Source organism: Silurus meridionalis, chromosome 5 (assembly GCF_014805685.1).
Source record: "Silurus meridionalis isolate SWU-2019-XX chromosome 5, ASM1480568v1, whole genome shotgun sequence".
Lineage (NCBI taxonomy): Eukaryota > Metazoa > Chordata > Actinopteri > Siluriformes > Siluridae > Silurus > Silurus meridionalis.
The window spans coordinates 6,892,204-6,918,577 of NC_060888.1; the positions used below are offsets into that span (position 1 = coordinate 6,892,204).

Consider the following 26,374-nt stretch of genomic DNA (forward strand, 5'->3'; position numbering starts at 1 on the left):
GTCTTCCAAGCGCCTAAATATGTCTCCTGCGTGTAGTAAAAAAAAAGAAAAGAAAAGCCATCAGTTTAGAGCAGACAATTTAAATTGTAAATGAACATGAAGCAGGAACGACTGCCACAATCATAGCATTATCTTCAACTGACGATATTATTGACTTACGATGGGGTCATCGTAACATAACTCCATTGCAAGTAGAAGACTACCTGTATTCAGGATACACCCTTTAATTATACGTTTCTTGGTATTAAGTAATGCCAGGCACACACTGTGTGATTTTTTTAATATTGCGATTATTGCTTGTCAGACTGTACGAACATGTAACACTGTAGGATCTTAGTTCTCATAATGTCAGACTACGACACACAAAAACTGACGCGCACAAGAAAAAGAAATCCCAAGTTTCACCTAATCAAGATGTGACACGTTCAGACCCACGTTCTCTCGCTAATGGTAGCTAGCAGCAAACAAAACAATCTGTAGTGTTTGGTTAATGACATGCCTTGATAATAAAAACATCATACAAACACCTTTAAAACTCATTCAGTTTCTCTTCTTGCTATACTGCACTGTCACGCTAATTGCATCATCGGGTTCGGCGCTCATAATGGTTCTTGGTTTGATTGACGTCGTAGTAGAAGTCACACTGCAGGACAGCATCTGAAATCTTCTGACACTGGCAGAATTTCATCGGAGGAAAAAATTATCGCAGCACCATTAATCATCTGTCGGTGAAGTTGTCGAACCTGCGACTACAGATTTTATAGGATTTTTTACATTTGTTATAGACGATCAAATCGTGGCCAAAATCGCAGTGTGCACCTGGCTTTAAGAAATAAATCATCCAAACCATTTTTTTTTTTTTTTTAAGCATAATCAACAGCAGAGTGATGCACTTTAGACCTAAAGGTTGTTCGTTCAAATCCAAGCCACCCTATGCTGCTACTCCCGAAGCACACAGCAAGGCCCTTAACACCCCATAGCTGGTCAGTTGTTGGAATGAGATAAATGTAATTGCTCTGGATGAGGGTATCTGCCAAAATTCCATAAATATGTGATAAAAATTCTCCAATATAAGTGCATCCTGAAGTGTTTTATTCCAGTATTACCACAGACAATTGCCTAATGTTTTAGTAATTAAATAATACCATGCCACGAATTCGATCACATATCCATCATTCAGAACATTGGTTGACAGTTTATCTGTACTTTACTGAAGTATTTTTATTAGGGGCACTTTTACTTGAACCTCACTACATTTCAAATTGAATATCTTTTTACTCAACTACATTTTGCAAAATCAGCCTTTTTATTTATGAGGATAAAAATGTAACTGGTCAAACACTCAACGAGCCACCAATCAGGGTCGAGCGCACGCTCTGTTTTGAACTTGTTTTGATTGGCGCTTGGTGGTATTTACTTACACTAACATACAGTTCAGCATCAGTTCAACAGCAACCAGAATATTTTGAGAGGAATAAATGATGGAAGAATCTTCTGACTTGAACTTGCCACAACACTTGTGACCTTATATTTACATGATTTTTTTTTTTTATGTAAGATTTTGGGTTCATGATCATTTTAATAAATATCAATTAATGTTTGACCTCTTCTTCTTTTTTCGGCTTCTCTCATTAGGGGTCGCCACAGCGGATCATCCGTCTCCATACCACCCTGTCCTCTACATCTGCCTCTTTCAAACCAACAACCTGCATGTCTTCCCTCACCACATCCATGAACCTCCTCCTTGGCCTTCCTCTTTTCCTCCTTCCCGGTGTCTCCATCCTTAGCATTCTCTCACTGATATACCCCATGTCCCTCCTCTGAACATGTTCAAACCATCTCAATCTCGCCTCCCTCACCTTGTCTCCAAAACCTACATGCGCTGTCCCTCTAATAAACTCGTTTCTAATTCTGTCCATCGTCGTCACTCCAAAAGAAAACCTCAACATCTTCAGCTCTGCTACCTCCAGCTCCACCTCCTGTCTTTAGTCAAATCACTCAACATTTGACTAATTAATACTATTCTATTAATAGATCGGTTTTAATAAACTGAGTTGATTAAGCAAAGAGTCTTATGACAAAAATGATAATAGGAAGATTCCAGCCATAATAAATTCTAGTACTTTGGACAATTTGATAGCAAATACTTTTGTACTTTTATTCAAGTGAAATTTTAAAGGGAGCACTTTTACTGGAGTAATAGTTTACTCAGTGTACCACAATGTGAATTCCTTATATATACATATGTACTTGTCCACCTTATCTACTAGAAAAGGCTTTGGATTTTTTGTGTGTGGTATATGAGGCAGTGACTTCAGCTTTTAACTCCGAATTAAACCCCCAACTAATAATGAATCCCTGGGGTAAATATATAAGAAATTGCCTTTCATGCCGTTATTCCATTTCAGTCATGAAAAAAAGCATGGATATTACAGTAACAGCTGGTTGCCACCTGATGGTGCTGTAGTTAAATTTTCAAAAAAAACAACTGTCAAGTCATGGAGTTTCCTGGCTGCCCCACAAGTACTTGAAATAAAATAGCTTGAAAATCTTACTGAAATCCCTTGAATACCCAATCCATGGGGAAACATAACATGGCATTCGATTTGACTTTTATTGCCTTCAAGTGCTTGTACTTTTCTGCGAAAATAATTGCCTTCAGTGATCAATGCTGCATTATGTTTGTCAATTATTCAGATTTGTTTGTTTGTTTGTAAGGAAGGAAGATTTCCATTTGCTGTGCACGTGAGCGCTTTGATCTTTTGCAAGTAGGAAATAGGAGAATTAGATGGTACTGTATCAAGCTTTAATCAGTGTGGAGTTTCATTTGTCCTCCCAATGTCTCTGTGGGTTTTTTCAGGGTTGTCCAGTTTCCTTCATTTTTCCATAATATGGTGGTAGGTGAACTGGCTATAGTTAATTGCACCTAGGGGTGTGTGTCTATGTGTTTATCTATTATATCTATCATATGAAAGGGTGAAGTCATTTATATGAAATTACTAAAGAGCATTTCGTAAAATCGTACATTTATTTAAACCCAAATCTCACACAGCATCAGGTGATGCAGCAATAGCTGTACTACGTTATCGCCAGCAGAGGGCGCCATAACGAAGCGCTGTGAAAGGGCTCGTATTTTGAAGCGTCTTCATCCCGAAATTTCGCCTAAGGGTAAGGAGCTGTGTTGCCACACCCGCAATATTCCCTCAAAATGCGCACAGGTTTTCATATATTCAGGTCCATTCATCTAAAAGTACTGAGCTCGTGTCTTATTCTAAATTTTGAACTGCACTGTAAATTCCTTATTTGATTATTTATGTTTATATTTTTTGAGTATGATTAAAAATAAAATGAATACAGCAAAAAAACCATTGACCTTGATGAAAGGCTACAGGACCACTCTATATACCACTTTGTATAAATGTTTTCTAGAACACAGATTAATTTTTTAGTATTGATTGGTCACATTCACTTGGTTACATTAAAGATGCTCCACATAAAGATTAGATTTAATCAAGATATGGTAAAAGTGTTATGTGACATTTATGGAAGGAGCCTGAAGTGTCAGTGTTCTCAATAGTCGTAGTATGTTTTCGAGAAAATGACAAATATTTAGGATTTTGCAATGTCTGTTTTTTTGCTATCATGAAAAATTGGATATTTTTCTCTCTTTAGATAAAAAGAAGGCTGTTGATGAAACACTTGTTTATAACTGCTAAAACATAAGTGATAACGTGAACTAACATGTCTCCTGGAACACATTTTATACAGAATTTTATACATTAATACAGTAAAATGATCCTTGGCTGTGGTATAAATAGAATAACACTCAAGAGATGACCAAACTAGGGCTTATTGTGACTTTTGATTTTTGTATTTATACATGTATAGAGAGAAAAACAAAGGACACAGATACAGAGCTTTATTAATGATTGTATTATTGAATATGTTATTTGTTTAATTTTTAAGATGCAAAAAAAAAGTTAGGAAATTAATAAAAAATCATAAATAATAAAAATGAGCTGTGTATTTCATTGCATTTTGGGGTTTTCATGGCAGCAGTGCAGATGCATTTTTATTCGCTAAATAATCACCATCCTGCATGGTTGCATGTTCAGATTTTGGATATTCTCAATAATAATTACCATTGTTGAAATTGTGAGAATAGGAGAGTATAAATGTTTACAACAAAATAAGCTGTGTTTACACAAAAGCTCTGTTTACAAGAAAGTATTTTATTTATTTATGTTTACACACTATCACCTTCAAAATAGTCCCCTTCCTGACACTTCTGGAATATGTCCTGAAAGCGTGTCGAAGACCTTCTGCTAGATCTCTGCAATGGTGTAAAAAAACGTGACCTTTGAGCTGAAGCTCCATCTTCAGGAAGTCCACAGGGGTCAAATCTGGTGAATTAGGGGGGATGCGGAAGTGAGATCATGTGGATAGTTCTCCGACGATCATCATGCACAAGTTGCCGAATGGTTTCGACATTTTCGGGTTTTTAGCTCATTGAAGATCTTGAGGTTTTTCTTCTCTATAGTGCACATGCCACTCAAAACACCTCGAAAGACTCACTGCAGCATATCCGTATGTCATGCGCCGCAGAATTTCGCATCTATTCTTTGTTCTGACATGAAACTGCACACATGGTAACGCACATGGTAAGCGTTAGAGAAAACACCCTTTCTGGTTTGGGGATTTTCTTTATGCGCATATCTGGCAACCCGTCAAGCTGTCAGTACAGGCAGACACGGATCCTGTGGGTGAAGTTGTTCCTCCTGTAAGTGGCCTGGGCGTCGCACGTAGATGCGGTTTTCCGCACAGAAATGGCCGAATATAGCCACACGGGCATATTAACGGCTCTGCTGCTGTTTACGGCTGTGACGGTGAGAGATATTTATCTCGGTCGTACTGCGACAGAGCAGCTCGAGCAGCAGGCCGCGAAGAGCAGCATGGCCTCCGACGGCTTCCTGGAGCCGAACACCCAGAGGCAGAACAAGCCCAAATTCTACATCGGGCCAGTGCTGAAGTTTCAATACTGGTGAGAGCGTTAAACGTTAAAGAGCCTCTCTTTATTATCATCAATAAAAACTGAGGCCGGGTCCCTAATGACCGTCTCTCTCATTTTAACTACACTTCATAGTGTACAGGCGCCGTTGTTTTTCTACCCTGTGTAGTGTACGAGTATAGGAAGTAGACAGCGATTTGGGATTGAGCCCAAAATGGCGGCCTGATGTACAGTGTATGGCTGAGCAGTCGTTCAGACGGGGTTTAAAATCTAAATCCACATTTGCGAGCTTACAAAATGTCATATTTAAAAGAGGACATTCTAAAACGTGGATGAATGCGTAAATGCAGCGTTTATAACAGAATGAATTTAGTTAATACAATAATAATAAAGCATGCTATGTACAGACACGCGCATGCGTCCTGAATACGGACGCTTTATTACGCGTTAATCCTTTTTCTCCCATCGACAATCAAGGAAAAAGCGTAACGTGGCTTAATGCGATGTTTACTGAGTTTAAGACACGTTTTAGAATGTCCCTTTGAAAGGTGTTTTTCTGGGGAGGAAAATTGTAATGATGTATAATAATAATTTTCATGTTTGTTTACAGTATTTCCTGAGGGTACAGTAAGGTGTTCCAGGAGTACTCCCGGTCTATCAGCCAGCTGTACCCGGACATCCGAATCCACGGGGAAAATTATCCTCCCAAACTCCTCAACAAGTCAGTTCCCAGTCCTACAGTCCTAAAGCTGTTTCAGATATCCTGAAAGAATCTATAAAATACCGGTGGTGGGACATCAGGGTCAACAAGGCCTTTTTTTCCCCTGGCTTAAACACCACCAGAGTCAATGACGTACTTATTAATGTATTTGTTTTTCCATGAATGTGTTAAAATACTCCCAATAGTCTGTTCTCATCATTTCATAGCTTTTTTCTTGGTTGTGCTGTTTTCATGGAGTGTCTGTTTGTATCATATTGTTGCCAGGGTCAAAGGAATCTCTTGAGGCCTTCAGAATCCACAGTGCCTGTAGTGTGAGAAACATGTTGCTTGAAGCTGTTGCTTTAACAAACCAGATTGTGTGTTGGCAACACCAGGGCCGTCTAGCAGGCGTACGACAACCTCAGCATTTTCACCGCCGTGGATGGGAGGATCAGAGAGCGTACAGGGCTAGCGAACCGAAATCTAAAGCAAACGGCCCAAATATTTTTATTTGTATTTTTACAATTGCTATCAGAGAAGGAAGAAATTTATTCGGTTGCATGTCATTTGCAAGGCCATTTTCAAGAGAGATTTTTTTTTTCTTTAGAAAAGATGGACATTGTGAGGAAAGGGTGGCCGAAACACTCCAAAAACAGATGTTAAGCTTTTTCAAGAATTATTTATACATTTGTCTGTAGAATTTGCACAAAATACACAATTTGTCTTGCAGATCATTAAAAAAAAAAACAATCTCTTGAGTTTCTGTGGTCAGAGAACTAAAAAAAAAAATGCACCGAAAACCCAGGGGTATTTTATGAGGTGAATGTTGGTGCTTGTGTTAGAGATGATGTGTGCAGGTGGTGCAGCTGCGGCTACAGTGAAAGGAGACTTGTTGAATTGTGTTAATTGGGTTTCTTGCTTTAGTATTGGCCTTTAATCTCAGTGTATGACAAACCCGTCTCTGATGATATAGCCATGAGGTCATAATGATGCTATTAATAGATGGATTGATGGTGGACTTTTCCTTGAACTTTTTTGTACATGAAAGCCTTTTTTTTATGTTTGATTCCTCCAGATATATCGCAAATTTCATCTCCTATTTTAAACTGCTCGCCATTGCCCTGATCGTCACTGGACAGAATCCTTTCCAAATGCTCGGCGCGAACACACCAAGAGTTTGGTCCTGGGGTCAAGAAAATAAGGTAAGAAATGCCCCGTTCCAAGTATGTGTGCAGTAGGTGTTCTGATTAATGTAGAAAGTGGCACATAGGAGCAGGGAGGTGATGTAGGGGAAAATGTGATGCGCTTCTCCTTAGACTGTTGACATGCTTATGTCTTATAACTGCATTTGCTTTTTCTTTCAGATATTCTCATGTCTCATGGTGTTCTTCCTCAGTAACATGTTAGAGACCCAGTTATTGTCTACAGGAGCATTTGAGATAACGTTAAATGGTATTGTTCTTTTTTTTTTTCTATTAATGTTTATTTTCTGAAAGGTTATTTATTATTATTATTATTATTATTATTATTTATACAGTTTGTGTGTGTTAGTGGATATTGACTGAAAGGAAAGATTAGTTGGAGTAATGACAGTTGAGCAAAACCAAGTGAAAGTTCGACCAATAGTGGATTTTACTGATAGCTAGGTTGGATGGTACTTGCTAAAAACCAATGAATCAACCGATAGTTTTAAAAGTGAATACTGGATTTAAAAAAATACATACAAACATAACACTCCATGTAAAATAGTACCGAACTTTATTACAAAATACTTTGTAAATCATGAAAATGTACCAAATTTAAAAACAAAATGAATATATTAATTAATAAATAGAACAATATAATTAATAAATGAATAATAATTAATATAGCGCTCTCCGTTCAGCACGCAGTCTCACATGTAAAGACAAACAGCATGTGGTGTCAGTGATTCGCCTCTAGAGGCCGCTCATTTAATGGCTTCTGTATAGATTTTTGCCCATTGTTCCAGCAGTGGTCTAGTGGTTAGGATGCGGCGCTCTCATCGCTGCGGCCCGGGTTCTATCCCCGGTCAGGGAACCAACCCCAGCTATTAGGGTTGCACAAGCGAGTGCACTCTTAGTGCTGGTCCCAATCCCGGATAAATAGGGAGGGTTGCGTTAGGAAGGGCATCCAGCGTAAAAACGTGCCAAATCAAACATGCGGATCCCCTAATGGGAGAAGCCGAAAGAAAGTTCCAGCAGTCAACTATCGGTGCAGATTAATCTGTCGATATTTAGTCTTTGAGATTGTGCGTAGTTTGTTATATTTAGCTTCATAACACTGCTGGAAAATGCAAAGAGAGTTTTACTGTGCTGTAATGTACATGTGACGAGCAAAGAGCCTCCTCTTAAGACCTTTCATTGCAGTAATAAATAGTAATTTTCTCACTAATGCCTTTTTATATTTCGGGAAGTTAATAATATCAACAAACTTTAGCGCGTTTATCTGCACTTTCGTTATGCAAAGTGCTTCACAACATTTATTAAAATCAAAAACACATTTAATCTGTTGAATAACATGAAATAAACATGTCCTTCCATATAATGTCACCTTAAAATAATTGTTTTGGTAAAACAGCCCATTATTGTTCGCCTCAGAGCATGTGCAGTGTGATGCATTAGAAGATCTCATGAATGAGGCCAAAACTACGGTCAAAGTGTTCAGCTTGCGTTTTTTTTGTACTTCATACACTCTTGTCATTGTTTTAGATGTTCCCATTTGGTCAAAGCTGCAGTCAGGATATGTACCAAACATCCAGGAGCTCTTCCACATTCTGGACAACCACCTCAAGATGAATCAGGCCGACAACGTCAAATTTGCCTCGCAGTAGCACCGCTGTTCAAGCTGAGACAGAGGCAAGTGTTAAGGCCATTAAGCTGAGGCCTGCTTCCTGTTGTTTTTTTTTTGTTTTTTTTTATAAATACACTGAGATGATTTTCCCTGATATCACGATTGAATTGAGGCTGACATCATACATGACGCATAACTGCATGCATGCCAAGTGCAGTCAGTCTCCTCTATGCAAAAGGTAAAGCAGTTTTAAATGCAAAACATAAAACCGCTTGTCATGTTTTTTGTTTTGTTTTTTAAGTTTATTATTTTTTTTACATTTTTGTACAGCAACGTTTTTACATTTTTAAAACATTTTTATATAAAAAATGGGTAAATAAAAGGTAAAATAATATTTTATATTATCTTTATATATATATTCTATAAAAAGTTTTTTTATATATATTTATATCCACACACACACACACACACACACACACACACCCCTAGCACACTTGTGTATGTTTTCAAGTAAAAAAATTATATCAAAGAAAAGTGCATGGCAGCGACTAAACAAACTTGTGGTCTGCCACTTAATACATTTGTGAGGCTTTGTGAGATTTACACCATTTTCCACACATAAAAAGGATTACATTCGTGCTTCACAGGTGCATGTAAACCTCATTATACATTTAATACAAGCCTTAATAATCTTTTCTTTGACGTGCAGGTGTCTGGGGCTGTTTTTCTGGGCAGAGGGACCGTGGACCATGGCTTAATGAAGGCCTGCACTGCAAACAGCTTGCTGTGGGTGCAGACTGGATGCTCCTGCCATCACACACCCTTCCTCTGGCCAGCGACGCACTCCTCCAGACTGACTCGATCTCTGCCGGCCAGCATGCTATTAGCATCCGTGGTGTGAACGTCATTCACGAGTTGGACGCACTAACCTTTTGTTTTTAAATGCTCAAACCAGAGATTTATGAGCAAGTATGACCAAATATGTGGAAGTCAGAAATGTGTCATTAATGTCTCCCATTGGTCTGCAAATGTTTGAATCATCATAGATATGTTTGTCAGGTGGCGCCATGTATACAGGATCTTTCGCATATATCTACATATTTAAATTATGTTGGATCACTTCTTCAGGGTCAGGGAAATATTTGTGCCGACGTGCAATTTGTTTACTATAACACTTTTAATTAAAGGTGTAATTTGATCAGCTGAGCCGGGTTTTGATGGGGAAACATGGTATCTATTGGGATCCGCAGGTTCATTCTGTCTCTTTAGTTCTTCAATCTTTTTGTAGCAATGTTAAGCTGCCTGTTTAGAAAAGGTGTTGTAATAATATAAAAGGTACTCCTCATTTTTAAAAGCTTCAATTTTTTTATTTTTTTTCCCCCATTTAGGTGGAGTAATGAGAATCCTCTTCTAATCTTAGTCATGAAATTGTAACCTAGGTGACATTTTGTTGGAATTTAGCTTGAGAGCACTGAAATTTGATCATTGTTTCAAAAAATAAAGACTATAAAAATGTTTGTGCATTTATCACATTCACATTATTCCTCTATCAAAATTCTATATTGAGGGTATTAATGTGTTAGAAAAAAAATTATTAAATTTAGTGAGAATGCAGTATGAAAGTTTTTTGCGATACCGACTCTGATTTCTTGTGCTGGATTGATACACACTCTGATTTATTCTTACTTTTTTAATGGAAAACTGCTATTGTTAAAATCCACTTTTTTCAAATAAAATGTAGCCGGTCCTGGTAAAATTTAACAAGCTTAATTAAAATTGCAAATTTGGGTTACTGTATTTAAAGAGGAGGTGAAGCTGAAGGTAGCAGAGCTGAAGATGTTGAGATTTTTGTTGGGAGTGATGAGGGTGGACAGGATTAGAAATTAGGTTTATTAGACGGACGGCGCATGTAGGACGTTTTGGAGACAAGGTGAGGGAGGCGAGATTGAGATGGTTTCTACATGTACATGGGGTATATCGGTAGGAGAATGCTGAGGGTGGAACCACCAGGAAGGAGGAAAAGAAGAAGGCCAAGGAGAAGGTTTATGGATGTGGTGAGGGAGGACATGCAGGTAGTTGGTTTGAAAGAGGCAGATGTAGAGGACAGGGGGGTATTGAGACGAATGATCCGCTGTGGCGACCCCTAATGGGAGCAGCCGAAAGAAGAAGAAGGGTAACTGATTTTCGTAAAACCTTAAAAGAACTACCAGCCTGAAATTCTATCATTGAGGGGTTTCTATTGCATGTTCTTTTTTTTCTTTTTTAACCAAACAAAAAAAAGAAGATTGGATTGGATAAACCAATTAACCATATACCATCCCACTTTCTTTCACTTTACATATATGTACCTTTTCCTGCCAGTCTCCATCTATCCAATACTTCCTCACACAGTCCTAAATGTCTGCTATCTAATTTTCTTTAGGTGTTTACAGGACAAGATAACAGGAGGAGATACCATAAAAATGACCACCAAATTGATCTATATTTGCTATTGTCTATGCTTTTCCCATATGTTAAACATAGGTCAAGGAAGATAATCTCCTGATAAACGTATCACAGCCAATCCTAACATTAACAACACCAATCACTACATCAGTAAAAACTCATTTGAAACATAAATAACAGGCAATTTTTCTATCAAACATGTTTATAAAAAGGGTGTCAGTAGCCCTTTCCCCATCACTGCTACAAGTTTCCAGCTTTGACACTGATCTTGGGTTACTACATTTGTGATGTTTTGCATGTTCTCTGGGTTTCCCGGTTTCCTTTTCACCTCCCATTGACGAACTTGGAAGTGGACTGCAATGCCGCTGTCTCTAAACCATAAAACATCGCAGGTCTCACCACAGTCCTATAAACTCTCCCTTTCACTCTTACAGATACCCTTCAATCACAAATCACTCCTGACACTCTTCTCCACCCACTCCACAATCCCTGCACTCTTTTCTTCAGACAGGAGTCTCCACGGACTATGATGTTTGCGGATTATATTGTGATTTGTGGTGAGAGTAGGGAGCAGGTTGAGAAGAGCCTGGAGTTGTGGAGGTACATGCTGGAGAGAGAGGGAATGAAAGTCAGTAGGAGTAAGGCAGAGTACATGTGTGTGAATGAGAGGGAGGGCAGTGGAGTGGTGTGGTTGCAGGGAGAAGAGGTGGAGAAGGTGGAGGAGTTCAGGTACCTGGGGTCAATAGTGCAAAGTAATGGAGAGTGTGTCTCGAAATCTAAATACTTTGTAAACAGTGGCCCTGATAGATGTTTCCCTGGACACCGATAGGTGTCAGTATTAACCCTATGACTTCTTCGTGTTGTCTAGGGCTGTATCCTAAACAGCTGCACATTAGTAAAGCAGTGCACTAATTCTGACACGGGAATCTATTGTGTTAATCCCTAGGTAGTGCATAGGGGATAGGGTGCGAAGTGTGATTTAAGATGTATTTGCATTTTTTGAACCAGAAGCTGGCTTTGCTTGTCGAGGATTTGTACAAGTGTGTAAAAGAGAAATCTTATATATATATAAAATATAGATAGTCATTTCAGCCATATTACTGTTTTTATTTTTCAAATATATCGACGTTTGGAAAATTTTGCGTGGAGGGAAAAAAGAATGAAATAAACCAGGAAGCAAGACAAAGCTTTGCAGGCTAACATCTTAGCTTTGCTGGAAGTGTGTGATTGTTAGCTGTTGGACCGGAAGTAGATTTTACACCGATGTTTCGATTGAATTTAGTATAGAACATGATACTGGAGATAAAAGAGGTTATTAATATGAGCCTCTCTGTGTATTCTCTATGCTTCCTTTAAGAATATCTAATATGAGCCTCAGTGTGACATGCTAGCTACATCTAAACAGCTCTATCCAGTCAATGTCAATCTAACAACCGTCTGTTCTGCTTCTAGGTTTTGTACTGAGATCAGTGAACATTTCGATCTTCTCCACGTGTTGAGAAACGTCGTGTCAAATCAATCATGAGCACCACGGTGAGTGATTGCTTGGCCTTGGTTGCTCACGTGACCTAATGGCGTCCACGTGACTTGCCTTGATCACATATAAGCCATGCGTGTGGGTTGGAGTCTGCTTTTGCGGTTTGTCTCATTTAGGTTACCTCCCCTCTGGGGGTCGTCTGATCTAGCCCATTTTCATTTAATATTTATGTATATTCTGTTGTAGACTCAGAGGAAGAGACGAACAAGTTCCACTGCATGTTCCAGACGAAACAGCAAAAGAAGTAGGATGCAGATGTCTCAGGCCTCAGTGGAAACCATTGACGTTCTAGAAGGCACCAGGTTAAGCAGTGAGTGGAGATCTTTTCCGGGTGGGACGCTGCAAATGGAAGGCAGTTTGTATCCAGACATAGAAAGCGTTTGGGAGAATCGGTTGCTTCTTCGCTGAAAGATGATCGCGTTCACGGGGACGCAAACAGGGACTCCAGGGCTGATAGAGAACACTAGCTGACTGACTGCTTTGAACTAATGTGGATTTTCCTTGTATATCATTTTTATTTAAGCTGTGTATTGCATGTCATTGGCCAAACCCAGATTTTGCTTACAGGTCCGGCTGTGCCAATTTGGTGGTGCATAGATTCAAAGCCCAGAATTTCTCTCCTGAAAGGAAAGTTGATGCCAGAGGATTGAAAATACAAAATGTCTGATTCAGGCTGATTTCCCAGCTATTAATAGACCTGAAGTCAATGACATGAAGATTAAAAAAAACTCTAGGTGACTTTCATCATGTATAACCATCTGTAAAATACCTGCTTCAGTGGTCTAGTTTCAGATTTTTGTTCCTGATTTTGTCTTCTACAGTTGTAGTCGGTTCCAATTAAAGGTTCAACTTCACGTGAACCTGTTCATGCTTTTCTGCGCACCAGGGTTGCAAAGAGGGATTATATTATGAGGTGGTATCAATGTTTTGAAATGGTCCCTTGCACAGCAATACAGCACTTTCAGGGTTCCTGCCACTTCTGGAATATGTCCTGAAGTCTTCTTTTTTAAAGCGTGTCAAGCACCTTCAGCGACTCGAGCTGGATCTCCACAATGGTGTCTAAACTAAGTCGACAGAAACCAAATCTTGCGAGTAGGGTGGAAGCAGAAGCGCGATCGTGTGGATCGTTCTCCGACGATCGTCATGCACGGGGTCGAGCTCGTTGAAGGTGAAGATGATCTCTCTTGACGCACGCACGCGTCTCAAAACACCTCGGCGTATGTCAAATGTCTCCGTGGCAGATTTGCTAAGTTTAATGCAGGATCACTTGGCACCATTAGTCTTGAAAGTTTTTAATACCACCTCATAATTACCAAACCCTTACTATCAGCTCAGACCTACATTCTCACAGCACTGGTTTTCCACCTGCAGAACCTTTACATGTAAAATCAAGGCTCTTGTGCATGGAATATTCCAGGGCTTTCTGAGATATTCAAACCACAACCATGTGCTAAACAGTCACTGAAATCCGGTTTCAGTTTTATTTGGATGTTTTATGCAGGCGTGAGAAGAAGCTCATTATTATTTATTTTTTTTATTAATTCTTTACATTTATTGGTATAAAGGTGGCGAAGTACTTCTATATTGCAAGTGATGACAGGAACAAACGTTCTCACATTTTACAACATAAAAATGTTGCAGTATAAGAGGAATTAAGCACTTGGCTGTTGTTAGAAATTTTAGTGTATCATTTCATCTGGTCATTGCTTTCCTGTAAGAACATGTGCCACAGACCCCCCACCTCACCCCCCAATTCATTTATTTGCCTACTCGGTTGAGGATTATCAGGGCGTCAGGTTCTTTCAGTTCCTCTATTCCTCTATTTAAGATTTTCAAAGTATTCCAAGCTAGCCAAAAAACAAGTGATTGTATGGTTTCAGGATTTCTATAAAATTGTATTGTAGCCAGAACATTTAAGGTCACGCTGAACAGGGTCAAAGCTGATTCTGGGAATCGGTTTCCTCACGTTTGGAGCATGTTTTTAGGAGAGTATTTTAGATATTTTAGCCTTGCTTATTCATATTTCTCTCTTGGTTTTTTTCGTAGGTGAAGATGTAGTAGATTTAACCTGTGAAGGATCAGAGCCAGCTGTGGTTGATCTTACAAACAACGATTCGGTTGTGGTGAGTTTTCTTTTACCTCAGTCTCAAACAAGAAGAACTTATTACTTGCCTTTTTATTTAATTGCTTGTTCTTCTCTTTGCTCCTGTTCAATTCTTCTGATCACCGGGCAAAACCCAGCTTTTGGATGATGGTAAATTTCCTTGTATTATTTAATAAAAAAAATTTATAATTCTAAAAAACTGCTATTGAGACATTATTGCCTGGAGAATTTAATAGATAAAATGCAGGAATTTTTCAGACCAGCTTGTACAACACTGTGTGTGTGTGTGTGTGTGTGTGTGTGTGTGTGTGTGTGTGTGTGTGTGTGTGTGTGTGTGTGTGTGTGTGTGTGTGTGATCTTTTGCCATTTGCGGTACATCTTTTAAAGGTACACAGAGCAGACGTATGCAGGGCACTGAAAGTTACGTGCTGAGCAGCGATGACGAGGAAGAGCCAAGTCAAAGTCTTAATCCAGCTCTTCTGTCATCGCTACACGCGAGCGCAAGAGCCAGGTAAACCTCGGCCCATCGGGTTGGGTTTTTATAAACTCCGGTGCTTATTATTCTCTACTTTTGTTTTTCCTTTTAAGTTAGAGCCCTTTGATTATCAACGTTTTAGTTTGTGTGTAATATAGTGTGGGTTTTTTTTTTCCTCCATTGTCATAGTTTGTCTTTGGTTTGTTGAACGAAATCATTTAAAGTCTCATAGAGGGAAGATTTTGGAAAATGTAAATGATTCAAAGCATTGGTATATTTGCTCTTGTTCAGGTCTACGCCTGGAGCGGTTAGTTGCCCTGTATGCATGGATGCTTACACAGAGGTAAATATGACCTAACGTTCAGTCAAGTTGACCACACAGGGACTTCTGTTCCGCTCTCGCTCTCTGTTTGTTTAAATATTAATGTGGAGTTTTAAATATCTTTGGAAATCTTTCCAAATTGATAATAGTAAATATTTTAGAAATATCAGTTTGTGGTGTTTCTAATACTCATTCTACTGGATTTGAATTGTAGGTCTATTGTAGTATTGGGTCTTGAATTTGAGGCAAAACAAAAAGGCCCCCTTCTATATTGTATAAATTGTGCTGCCCTTGTATGTATTCTGATACACGAATGACTAGATTCGCTTTTGAAATATGAAAATATATGAACCGCTGCAGCTTTTGTCAAGCTGGATACAAGTCTTTTGTTTATAAATCATTAGTCTGTGATTCGGTATTCGTAAAACTACCGTAATTTTGGAAAGACGTGTCCTTCTCGAATCGCAGTCGTAAACCTCAACCAAAAGCGTTATTTGCATTTTGATAATTTGTATGATTATAAGCAATTAAAAAACTTGTGTATTTTATTACTTATAGAGCATTTAGTCAATGTCCTTATGCATTTCAGCTTAGTGCTTTGAATTTTCCATTCTCACTGTATCTTCATTTTAGTTCACTAGGGCAAGGACTACAGTACCTTTTTTTTTTTTTATTTTTTTTTTTTTTTTATTTTATTTTTTTTTTCCTAGTATTGATTATGGGGAAAAAAACTGAGCAAATACAAGCCCAGAAAGTAAAGTATTCCATGATTGATAGAAATTAGTGTCCAGAGCTCACGTTGCTTTTCGCAGCGATCAGTGTTCCCGAAAATTGAAACGCTGACTTGTGCCAACATTAACACCAAAGTTTGTTCCTAGAAGTCCTAATGTTTGTGTATCAGGAGTTACTTTGCATCTTTTATTTAAACTTTTTTTTTTTTCCTTTTCTTATTTTCTTTCTAGATCATTGAGAGCGGAAGGCTCATGGTCTCCACCAAGTGTGGCCACCTGTTCTGCAGCCAGTGCATCCGTGACTCCCTCGCCCGGGCTCACAACTGCCCAACATGCAGGAAGAAACTTACTTATAAGCAGTATCACCCTATCTATATCTGAGACACAATGGGACGTTACGGTTTCACTGTCCTGTGTAACCAGACCTGCACTTTTATGGCTTATCTGTCTGCCAAATTCTTTCTTACAAAACACAAAACACAAAAAGCTGCCATGGTACAACACATGAGCTTCTAAGTATCATACAGTAGTGGGTTTAAGTCCCCAAAGATGCATTCATTTGATCAAGGACCTGGAGACCAGTAAGCAGTGCAGTTCTTTGTAAAGTATTGCTTTGAATGGTTCATTTCTGCCGAGTAAAATATTGGTTTCTATCGTGTTAACATGCTTTATTGTATTTTACAAATGTGTACATAGTTAGGACAAAGCAAAGTGAACGCTTAGAAATGATGCGTATTGCTGCATACTGTCCAGGTCATTGTCTCTACAGTATATCAAGTAAGAGCTCAGCTCAGTCCAGCCCAGACCAAGTTTGCCATCTGCTTTTAGGTTCTGAAAGTCGCAATCTGTCGAACTAACTGTGTGCGGTTTGTTCTTCCATGAATCCATTCACTGTAAATATTTGTATGTATGAGTGTACAAAGATGTAGTAAGTTAACAGTAAAGGAATGTGTAAGTGTATTCCAATAAAAGATTACAATGCCTTTTGGTTCGCTTGTAGTAATTTTTATTTTTTTTTGTATGTGATCTGAGGAACACCTGCAAGCGCTTGCCCGTACTTCTGAAGGCAGATACATGTTAATCAATAAAACCTAGCGTCTGATATTTGAAATACTGATCTTTGTGTTTTAAAGAACAAAATATCGTTTGCACGTGTATCGACTTGTTTGCGATTGTGACAAATGATACCTATGATTATGACTAACGAAGGAAAAAATTTCGTTTTTTTATTTTGCTTACTGTTTCCTACATTGCCCCTTAACGATTTGATGATAATAGCACCGCTTTAAATTCATATCTGCTTAAAGATTAGCAATGTTTACACTGTTCAACACCCTCGCCTTATCATTTGTACATCCAACTGAAATGTTATACACTGATCAGGTGTAACATTATGACCGGTGAAGTCAATAACGTTTCTCTCTTCATCAAGCAAACATTTTGTCCTCAAAGTTGATGTGTTCAAAGCCGAAAAAATGGGTACGCGTAAGGATTTAACAAAACCTAAATTGTGATTGCAAGACGACTGGGTCAGAGCATCTCCAAAACTGCAGCTCTTATGGGTTGTTCCCGGTCTGCAGTGGTCAGTATCTATCAAAAGTGGTCCAAGGAAGGAACAGTGGTGAACTGGTGACAAGGTCCAACAGACAAGCTACTGTTAGCTCAAATTGCTAAAGAAGTTTATGCAGCAAAAGGGGACCGACACAATATTAGGCATGTGGTCATAATGTCATGCCTGGTAGGTTCAGTGTTGATATTAGTGATTGCAGTGTGGTGTTTTATAAATCCGTTCATAAATAATCTCATAATGAGCATAATTAGAAAATGGTGAGAAAAGAAGCTTGTTTTTTCTCTCTTCTCAGAGCCTGCACTGAATGTTCTTTTGATTTCTTTGGCCCACAAGTGCTAACTTCTCGCAGGAATACCAAAAATACAACAATAAACCAAATTAGTACCAGAATTGCTAAATTCACCACAAATGTTTTAATATAAGCACATTTAATGTGTTTCAGGCGGAATTTTCCCTTAAACCCATTAACATCAACAAGCAGATGTGAAGCTCTGTGTCGAAGTGCCACAAGATGGCGCTGTGGAAAAGCAAATCAAGCCTTTATGTGTAAAACTTGGGAGAAAGAGATCTGTTTTTCTGTCGGTTATTCTGCTCTCAGGATATTTATACTTATACTATCAATTCCTGACCTTCGTATTGTACTGTATTTTTGGAAATGAATATAGGAAACATGATAATTTTGGATAGATTTTTGCTAAACTAGCTCAATTTCATGTTTCCAGTAATCTGGTTTTCTTTTTTTATTTCTTCTGCCAAAATATGTGATTGAAACCTATCAATTAATCAAAATTAAAGCTCTTCCATGGGAAAAGAATAATATATTTATTCAACTATAATGTCTTATGCACATGATTCAGATTATACTATATAAATGGCATTAATTATAATCTGGCATGTTTATTTACTGGGGTTTTAATTAAATGCGATTAATGTGAATAAAATTAATTTAATTAATACAAACATGCTATATATACTAATATTTGAAGGGTTGGACACCTTCTCCTTCATTAGTTACGCTTTTTTTATTATTATTATTTTCAACATTGTAAATTAATATTATGAAGGAACATCCAAATTATGAAGGAAAATATGCATGGAATTATGTAATAAACAAAAAAGTGTTAAATAACCCGGAATATGTTTTATATTTTAGATTGTCTATAGTAGCTGCATTTAGCTTTGATGGCAGCTAAGCACACTCAGTGTTCTTTCATCAGATTCACAAAGTCACCTGGAATGGTTTTAAATACATAGGTGCGTTTTGTCAAGAGATCATTTGCTACATTTCTTGGCTTCGTAATGTGCTTTAGACCATCAGATGTCTTGTGCAGAGGATATGGTGGATAGTCAATAATCCTATTAGTGCTACTTTTACTACTGTACAAATCCATATTATCCTAAGAAACACTCAGTTATGTAAAAAGCGAACACAATCCGTCATTACTTTAAGAAATGAAGGTCAGTCAAACCAAAAAATCTCAGGAACTTGTATACAGAGTCTCCAAAATCATCAACCAAGCTTATATGATGACTGACTAAGGAAAGAAATCTCAAGAGCTACCTCTGCTGCAACGGATTCATTTATCTGAATTACCAGCTTCATAAACCACAGATTTACATAAATGCTTCTCACAGTTCAAGTGGCAGCGTGTTCCAACATCTGCTTGGTTGAATTGTGACAAAGGATCCATTACTTTGGTTGAATAACAAACACAAGAAATGAATATTAGAACAGTGGAAAACTGTCCTTTATCCAAATTTGAATTATTATTTTTTTGGTTCTAACTGCCATGTCTTTGTTAGATGTAGAGAGGTTGAATGGATGGTTCCTGAATGTGTGGTTCCCTTTGTGAAGCAAGAGGAGGAGATGTGGGGGTGCTTTGCTAGTGTCACTGTTGCTGAGATAGTTAAAATTGAGGGCACAATTAAGCAGCAGGGCTACCACGGCATTTTGCATCAACATGCCATCCCATCTGGTTTGCAATTAGTGGGACTATCATTTGCTTGCCAACAAACAGGACAATAATCCCAAACACACCTCCACAATCACCCAATCTAAATCCATTTGAGATGATTTGGGATGAGTTGGACCAAAGAGTGAGGGGAAAGCAGCCAACAAGTACTCAACACCTCTGAGAAACTCATCAAGATTGTTGGAAAAACAGTGGCTACCTCATAAGGCTGACTAAGAGAATACCAAGTACCAATTCGGAGAGGTGGCAACTTTGAATGAATCGACATAAATAAACCAGAATATGTTATATAAAAGCGTAATTTTCTTGGTTTAATACATAATTCTATACGTATTCTTTCAAAGTTTGGATGGCTTTAGTATTAATGTAGAAATGTTACAAATAATAAAAATAAAGAAAAACTACTAAAGGTGTTATTTTTACTATATATAACTTATATGTTGCATATAACATATTTTATTTATTATTTTTTATATATTTTTTTCCTATTGTTCTTAGTTTTTATAATTATTAGAAACATGATGCACTTCCTAGACAAGCAGCTATGAGTTTATTTGATATTGTTTGTATACGAAATATGAAGATGTTTGGCAATGTTTTCCATTGAACAACTTCATCCATGTAATGCATAATGCAAATTTAGTTTACATTTTATATCTCTGTGTTTCAAATATTATATATTTACACAGCCATTTATCCATCCGTCTATGCATAAATACATAATTACATATACATTTAAACTTACCCATATATATATATATATATATATATATATATATATATATATATATATATATATATATATATATATATATATATATATATATATATATATATATATATATATATATATATATATATATATATATATATATATATATATATATATATATATATATATATATATTATAAGTACATAGGTAAGTTTATATGTGTCTGTAATTATGTATGTATGCATAGACAGATGGATGGCTGTATATACTGTATATATTTATATATAGTATATATATATATATATATATATATATATATATATATATATATATATATATACATATAAATATATACCTACAGTATGTACAGTATTAGGTTGTGTATTAGGTTTAGTAATGGAAAACAGTGCAAATGTCTTCGTATTTTTTATATAAATGATATAAATGATAATCATGACAGGTTTTTAGGGCAGTAAATCATATTTTCAGTAGGAAGTGATTTGGGATTCGGCCATACTCTACTATCGCCTATAAATAACGTGTTTATAAATCGCTGCGCTCTGATTGGTTGTAAGTTGGCGGCGGGGGCGGGGCGTCGCCGGACTGTTCAGCGCGGTGTGACGGGAGAAACTCGTGCTGCTTTAGGGCTCAATAAGCGGTTAACGGGAACGTGTGGATTCGGGAGTTTAGGGCTGAGCTTCACTGCTGTTTATTTGCTGCTCGTTTTGGTTTCGCAGGAATCATCCCAATAAGAGCGTTCATTAGTAGCACACAGAGAAAAAGGAGGGCAAATCTCGACCTTTCGCCACATGTGAACTACATGCTCAGAGCCTCCGTTTACCGTGCGCGCGAGGCTGACGCGCAAATATACAAACAGGGTACAGCAAATAAATTTAAAAAAAAGAAGAAGCAATAACTTTGGATTATCTTGCAACTTGGATTTTGGATATTTCTGGTACGAAATACTGAACAGACCAAACTCCATTTGCCTGGAAAGATGTGAGCCTGAGATTTTGTCATCATTGAGGAATAAATTAGTGAATTTTCTCAACACTTGGTAAGTTTTTATTATTTTTATTATTATTATGATTTGTATTTGTATTTATTTTGCATGAAATAATCTAGTTTGTGTAGTTTAAGATTAAAGGAATTAAACAAACAGGTCAGTTTTCACACTGATGTTCCTGTTATTTCATCCTCGATCAATGAAAACCATCTTATGACGTCACACGAATATTGTTCCAATCAATAGTTTAATAATCCAATTAATTAAACTGCCTGCTCGACTCTACTCAAAAGTGAACCTCTAATGAAGTTATTATCTGTAATGTAAATGGTTGAAAATATGTTTATTTTTTTTTCCAAACAGATTGAAGAAACCCGAAGTCTTTTCTGCAGACATCATGGATCTCCTGTGGGTTGTTCTTGCTTTTCTTGATCTTATTTACATCACAAATTGTGCTCGAGGTGAGTAAAAAGTTTTCCGTCTCGTTTTTTTTGTGGTTAATTAAAGAATTGTCTAGACATAGAAGGTCGGTGTATTGTACAGCCAGAGACGACTGATTATAAAACACTTCATAATATCGGATTTGTATGAATCCTTCATCAAATTCATAAATACAAACCCAAGTTTTTGTGTTACATCATATTTTAACACAATGTAACGTTGCTTACTTATAGTGTGTTCCGGTTGTAAGATAATCCAGTGATGATCTGTACTATTAATTGATTATAGACGAATGGAAAATTCTGGAAAGGAGAAATATTCTGATAATAATCATACTAAAATAATCTGAGAAGGTAGTAGGTAGAAGAAATTACACTTTCTTCATTTAAAAAAGTAATGTAAAAGTTATGGAGGAAAAAATTGATACAGAAGTAACGAAAAAACCTTCTACGCAAAAATTTGTTCTGCAACATTTGATGTGGTTCCTGTGACTGATAGTTCAAGATGCCTTTCATGAAAACCATAAGAGGATTGCGACTATTCGAGGAGACCAGAATGACAATTTATTTCCTGTCCCCTCCTCTACCTCCGTGAGTTCACTTCATTGAAATTCAGCCATGCAGGTTTCCTTGAACCTTCCTCTGGAGTTCAAGACCAGGTTTAGAGCTGCGAGGCCTTCAAAGGCTTTGTTTCACAAAATGCGATCCTCTCACATTAGCCAGTCTCCGGCCTTCCTTTCTTTTTTCTACTGCCTGGAACGAGCCATCGTTTCCATTCAGTGGTGTCTGAATGCAGGCTCAGGCTGCTGATGGGAAGATAGCACAGCTCAGTGACTCCACTCTATCAGGGCTGCAGGTGAAGCGTGAGCCGAGTCTCTCTTTTTCTTGCCCTTAGCATACGTCTCAGACTCAACAGCCTGTCGCTGAGACTGGAAGAGGAGCAATGGAGGGGTGAGGAAGTAGGGGGAGGCCAGAGGAAAGAGCGGAAAAAGAGAAAAAGAGGGAGAGCAAGAGAATCCGAGTAGATAGCATCTGCGTCCCAGAACAATGTGGCATTCACGGTCACAGGGCCACAGTCTTCACAGAGATGCATCTCCTAAAGTAAACAAAGATGTCACAAGCAACGCGATTAGATTTTTGGTCATGTTTTTTTACCGCAAGTTTTTGGACAGATAGTCGCATAAATCAGCAGAGACTTGTTGCCTCGATGGTATCGGAGCGCGTACCTGTGGGCACATTTGATATGTCGCACTTGATATGGACAAGGAAAAAAGGAGTAAAGAGACAATAGTCTGTCTGTTTATCATGTAAAGCACCAACCAAATGGTGGCCATGGGGACCAGATGTTAAACAGTGGGCGTTTTTGTAATCTGGTGTGATTCGATACGTCAATCATAAGTTTGAAAGATTCTTATAAATCTGTTTATTATGCTTAAGCAAACTTATTTATCAGTTTTTGAATCTGTAGGTTCAACAGCAAGAAATTTCTTGACTAGCGAACAAAAATTCTTGTTTGGCATGAACTTCTATTCATATCGGGTCACGTCAGACTTATATTTGTAGTGTGAGCTCCTCGTTCCCCCCTACACACGTCATCTGGTTAAGACGTTGCTTCTGATTGGAAGGTCACAAGTTCAAACTCTAGTAAGTCCGATATAATGTGCAGGACTACTTCACCATATGTTGTGACGTAACATTATCTAACGACATATCTGTTATCTTCTTTGGGGAAAATAAAAAGGTAGAATATAATGGTGGACAAATGTAGCTACTCTGCTGAGGAAGTGAGAGAAGGCCACAGTGTTCTGCACATTCTTGTGGTTTGGTTGGTCCAAAAATTTCATTCATGCAAAACTGTTTTGCAAACATCATGTAATAGATCTATTTGTAAAGAGGGGGAAGAAAATCATTGATCAGCTTGCTGAGTGAAAGTCTTTTCAAGTGTGGTTGCCAAGGTTTTGACTAAATCATTATCTTTTTTTTATTGCTTCTATATAAACACAGACGCACATCGTTGCAAATGACTAACATTTTCCATTTGCTTGCGGAAGGTCGTGTTCGCTCTCGGCTCCCGTAGAAATGCTCGAGGAAAAGTTCAGCTTATGCAATGCTTCCGGACTCGAAGCATCTTCAAGCGAGACAAATTAGACTCTGGCTCCATCCACTCGCTATTCCAGCTAGCGTGAGTTTGTGCGTGCAGTGTGTATCCAAATCCCAACTGAGTCACATTTTGGCCAAACATGCTCGAAGCATGTTTTTAAAGTCCCACATGGAATTTAAGCAATTTGTTCACACAGCAATAAAATCGAGCATCATTTCAAGGCACAAACGGTTTGTAAGGCTTGTTAGAGGAGTTTAGAAATGGTTGTTTCTATGGAATTCGGATCGAGCTATGGTTGCTTGCGCTGTGTATTCTCACACACAGCGTGTTGCTAATCATTTAAAGGTCTTCGGGATATGAGGCTAGACATGCAGTCATTAATTTTCTCCACCCAGAAAGAGCACAAATCAGAGGCGAGAGTTAAAAAGCGCCTTTTTTTTTTTTTTTTTTTTTTTTTTTGGAGCATGTTCGAAGGCGCCAATTGTTGTGTTTACACTGATCTCGACCACCCTTGAAGCAAATATTTTAAGGAGATACAAATCACAGGCTTAGCAGAGCACTCGATCAAACAAATAAACTTTCAGTCATGTAAAGCGTGCTTAACTGCGATGGGGGGGACGTTTCGCATCGAATGGAAACAAATAAATAAATAGAGCAAAAAAAAAGGTAAAAGCCTGACAGAGAGCTGGACATTTGTTCCAAGCTCTCGTTCACTTTCCCTCCCTCTTCCTCTCCCCAAGCTCTCTCTCTCTCTCTCTCTCTCTCTCTCTCTCTCTCTCTCTCTCTCTCTCTCTGCTGTTTATCAGCAGTGAAAAGCCGGGGGGAAGTTCATTTAGCCGTGTTTAAGAAACACGGTGTCACAGTTGGCAGCCCTCATTTATCTCCAGAGCGTTACTTTAAGGTTTTAGGTTTGTCAAAACAACGTGATCTAAAAAGCTGACTATTAAGGATGGCGCTATACATTTTTCACTTCTTGTCTGACGGAGCAGTGACTTGTCTCATTCTGTTAATGTTAAACACTACAGAGCCTTACACCCTAGTAACGATTAAAGGAGAGATTTATCGCTGTAAATTCCCTTGTCATGACTAATGAATAAACAAAAAAAAAAATTAGGTTCTTGGATGATGTAAAATAGGATTGTTTTTATATATATTTATTTTGCGTCAAATAATAATAATATCTATCTATCTATCTATCTATCTATCTATCTATCTATCTATCTATCTATCTATCTATCTATCTATCTATCTATCTATCTATCTATCTATTTATTTTTATTTGACGCAAAATATATATATATAAATAAATAAAAAAATCCTATTTTACATCATCCAAGGATACCATTTTTTTCAATGGTCCCATGTTACTTTTACCAGTCTGGCAAACAGTAAACACTGAGGAAATCACAGCTATATAATGTAAATGAGCAAGCGAAAGTAGAACGTGTCGAAGTTCCCCCCCCACCACACACACAAACACACACACACACACACACACACACACACACACACACACAAACACACACACAGATAGAGTAGGAAGTCGAGACAAAACTGTGAAGGAAGGCAATAGGAAGAAGTGCTGTTAAGTGGACCCAATAAAGCAGTTATAGAAAGACCAAATGCTGTTTACATAAGCGCTCTGTTTGTGGCACCTACTCTCATTAGCAATAGACTGCAAGGGACATTCTTCTGTAATGAAGCGGAAAGACATTAACCGATAGAAATCTCTACATTGAGGCCCAGAAACGTTCCTGTCGAATCAGACCAAACCACTGCAGATGAGCCAGATAAGATGATGAGGATCATGAGTTTGGGAAGTCATTTGGAATAAATGTAATTAGAGGCCGTGTGGGACACAGGGGTTTTAAGCAAAGTCCTAGTGGAAGTGATAGGAGAAGAGACATATGGTGGCTCTTTTGATGGCCGATGGAGGTCCGTTTGGTCTTTTGAACAGATGAAGGCTTCCTCCATTGGCCTTGTTGCCTTGTCATGGCATGATGCTGGTCCAGGATCATGTTGCTCTGTGGGGGAGGTTCTCTTTTTAGAAGAAAGACAGAGCGCTCAAAAGAGTATTTTTCTAACCGTTTAACTAAACAACACATCATAATGGAGATACGATGATTTGGGTGTTCTTGTGGTGAGAAAGAAAAAAAGAAATGGATATAAAATGCATAAAAAAAGAAAGATATATCTATACCTGAAAATTCATATATACATAAATGAATATATTAATAATAAAATGAAAAGTCAATAGTATATGAAAAAACGTGAGCAGTTTTTGTGATTTTTTTTTTTGAGCTGCTGAGAATCGAACAGCAAGTTTTTACCCCTTACTCACAAACGTTCCTCTGCACTTACGAGTGTACAGGAATTAAGCCCTGACACGTCAATGGCTCATTGTTGTGGGCTGGTGGTCTGTGTTTGGCCAGTCCTCT

The 26,374-nt window shown here is 37.9% G+C and overlaps 3 protein-coding genes across 3 annotated transcripts in view; all 3 read left to right on the forward strand.

Annotated features, from left to right (window-relative positions):
- The first annotated feature begins 4,708 nt into the window (after window positions 1-4,708).
- selenot2 (selenoprotein T, 2) lies at window positions 4,709-10,034 on the forward strand. Its single transcript, XM_046848946.1, has 6 exons — window positions 4,709-5,041; window positions 5,619-5,729; window positions 6,784-6,910; window positions 7,073-7,160; window positions 8,438-8,584; window positions 9,229-10,034. The coding sequence occupies exons 1-5, from the start codon at window positions 4,827-4,829 to the stop codon at window positions 8,557-8,559; spliced, it is 663 nt and encodes a 220-aa protein (XP_046704902.1). The 5' UTR covers window positions 4,709-4,826; the 3' UTR covers window positions 8,560-8,584; window positions 9,229-10,034.
- Window positions 10,035-11,871: 1,837 nt separating this feature from the next.
- rnf4 (ring finger protein 4) lies at window positions 11,872-17,116 on the forward strand. The gene is made up of 8 exons (XM_046850540.1): window positions 11,872-12,004; window positions 12,417-12,497; window positions 12,688-12,811; window positions 14,548-14,624; window positions 14,743-14,755; window positions 14,993-15,116; window positions 15,372-15,423; window positions 16,365-17,116. The coding sequence occupies exons 2-8, from the start codon at window positions 12,486-12,488 to the stop codon at window positions 16,512-16,514; spliced, it is 552 nt and encodes a 183-aa protein (XP_046706496.1). The 5' UTR covers window positions 11,872-12,004; window positions 12,417-12,485; the 3' UTR covers window positions 16,515-17,116.
- Window positions 17,117-20,969: 3,853 nt separating this feature from the next.
- fgfrl1a (fibroblast growth factor receptor like 1a) overlaps window positions 20,970-26,374 on the forward strand; it is a 40,711-nt gene continuing 35,306 nt past the window's right edge. Inside the window, exons 1-2 of the mRNA XM_046850332.1 lie at window positions 20,970-21,446; window positions 21,759-21,856. Coding sequence (XP_046706288.1) covers window positions 21,793-21,856 — 64 coding nt within the window. The 5' untranslated portion in view covers window positions 20,970-21,446; window positions 21,759-21,792. The remainder of the gene's footprint in view (window positions 21,447-21,758; window positions 21,857-26,374) is intronic.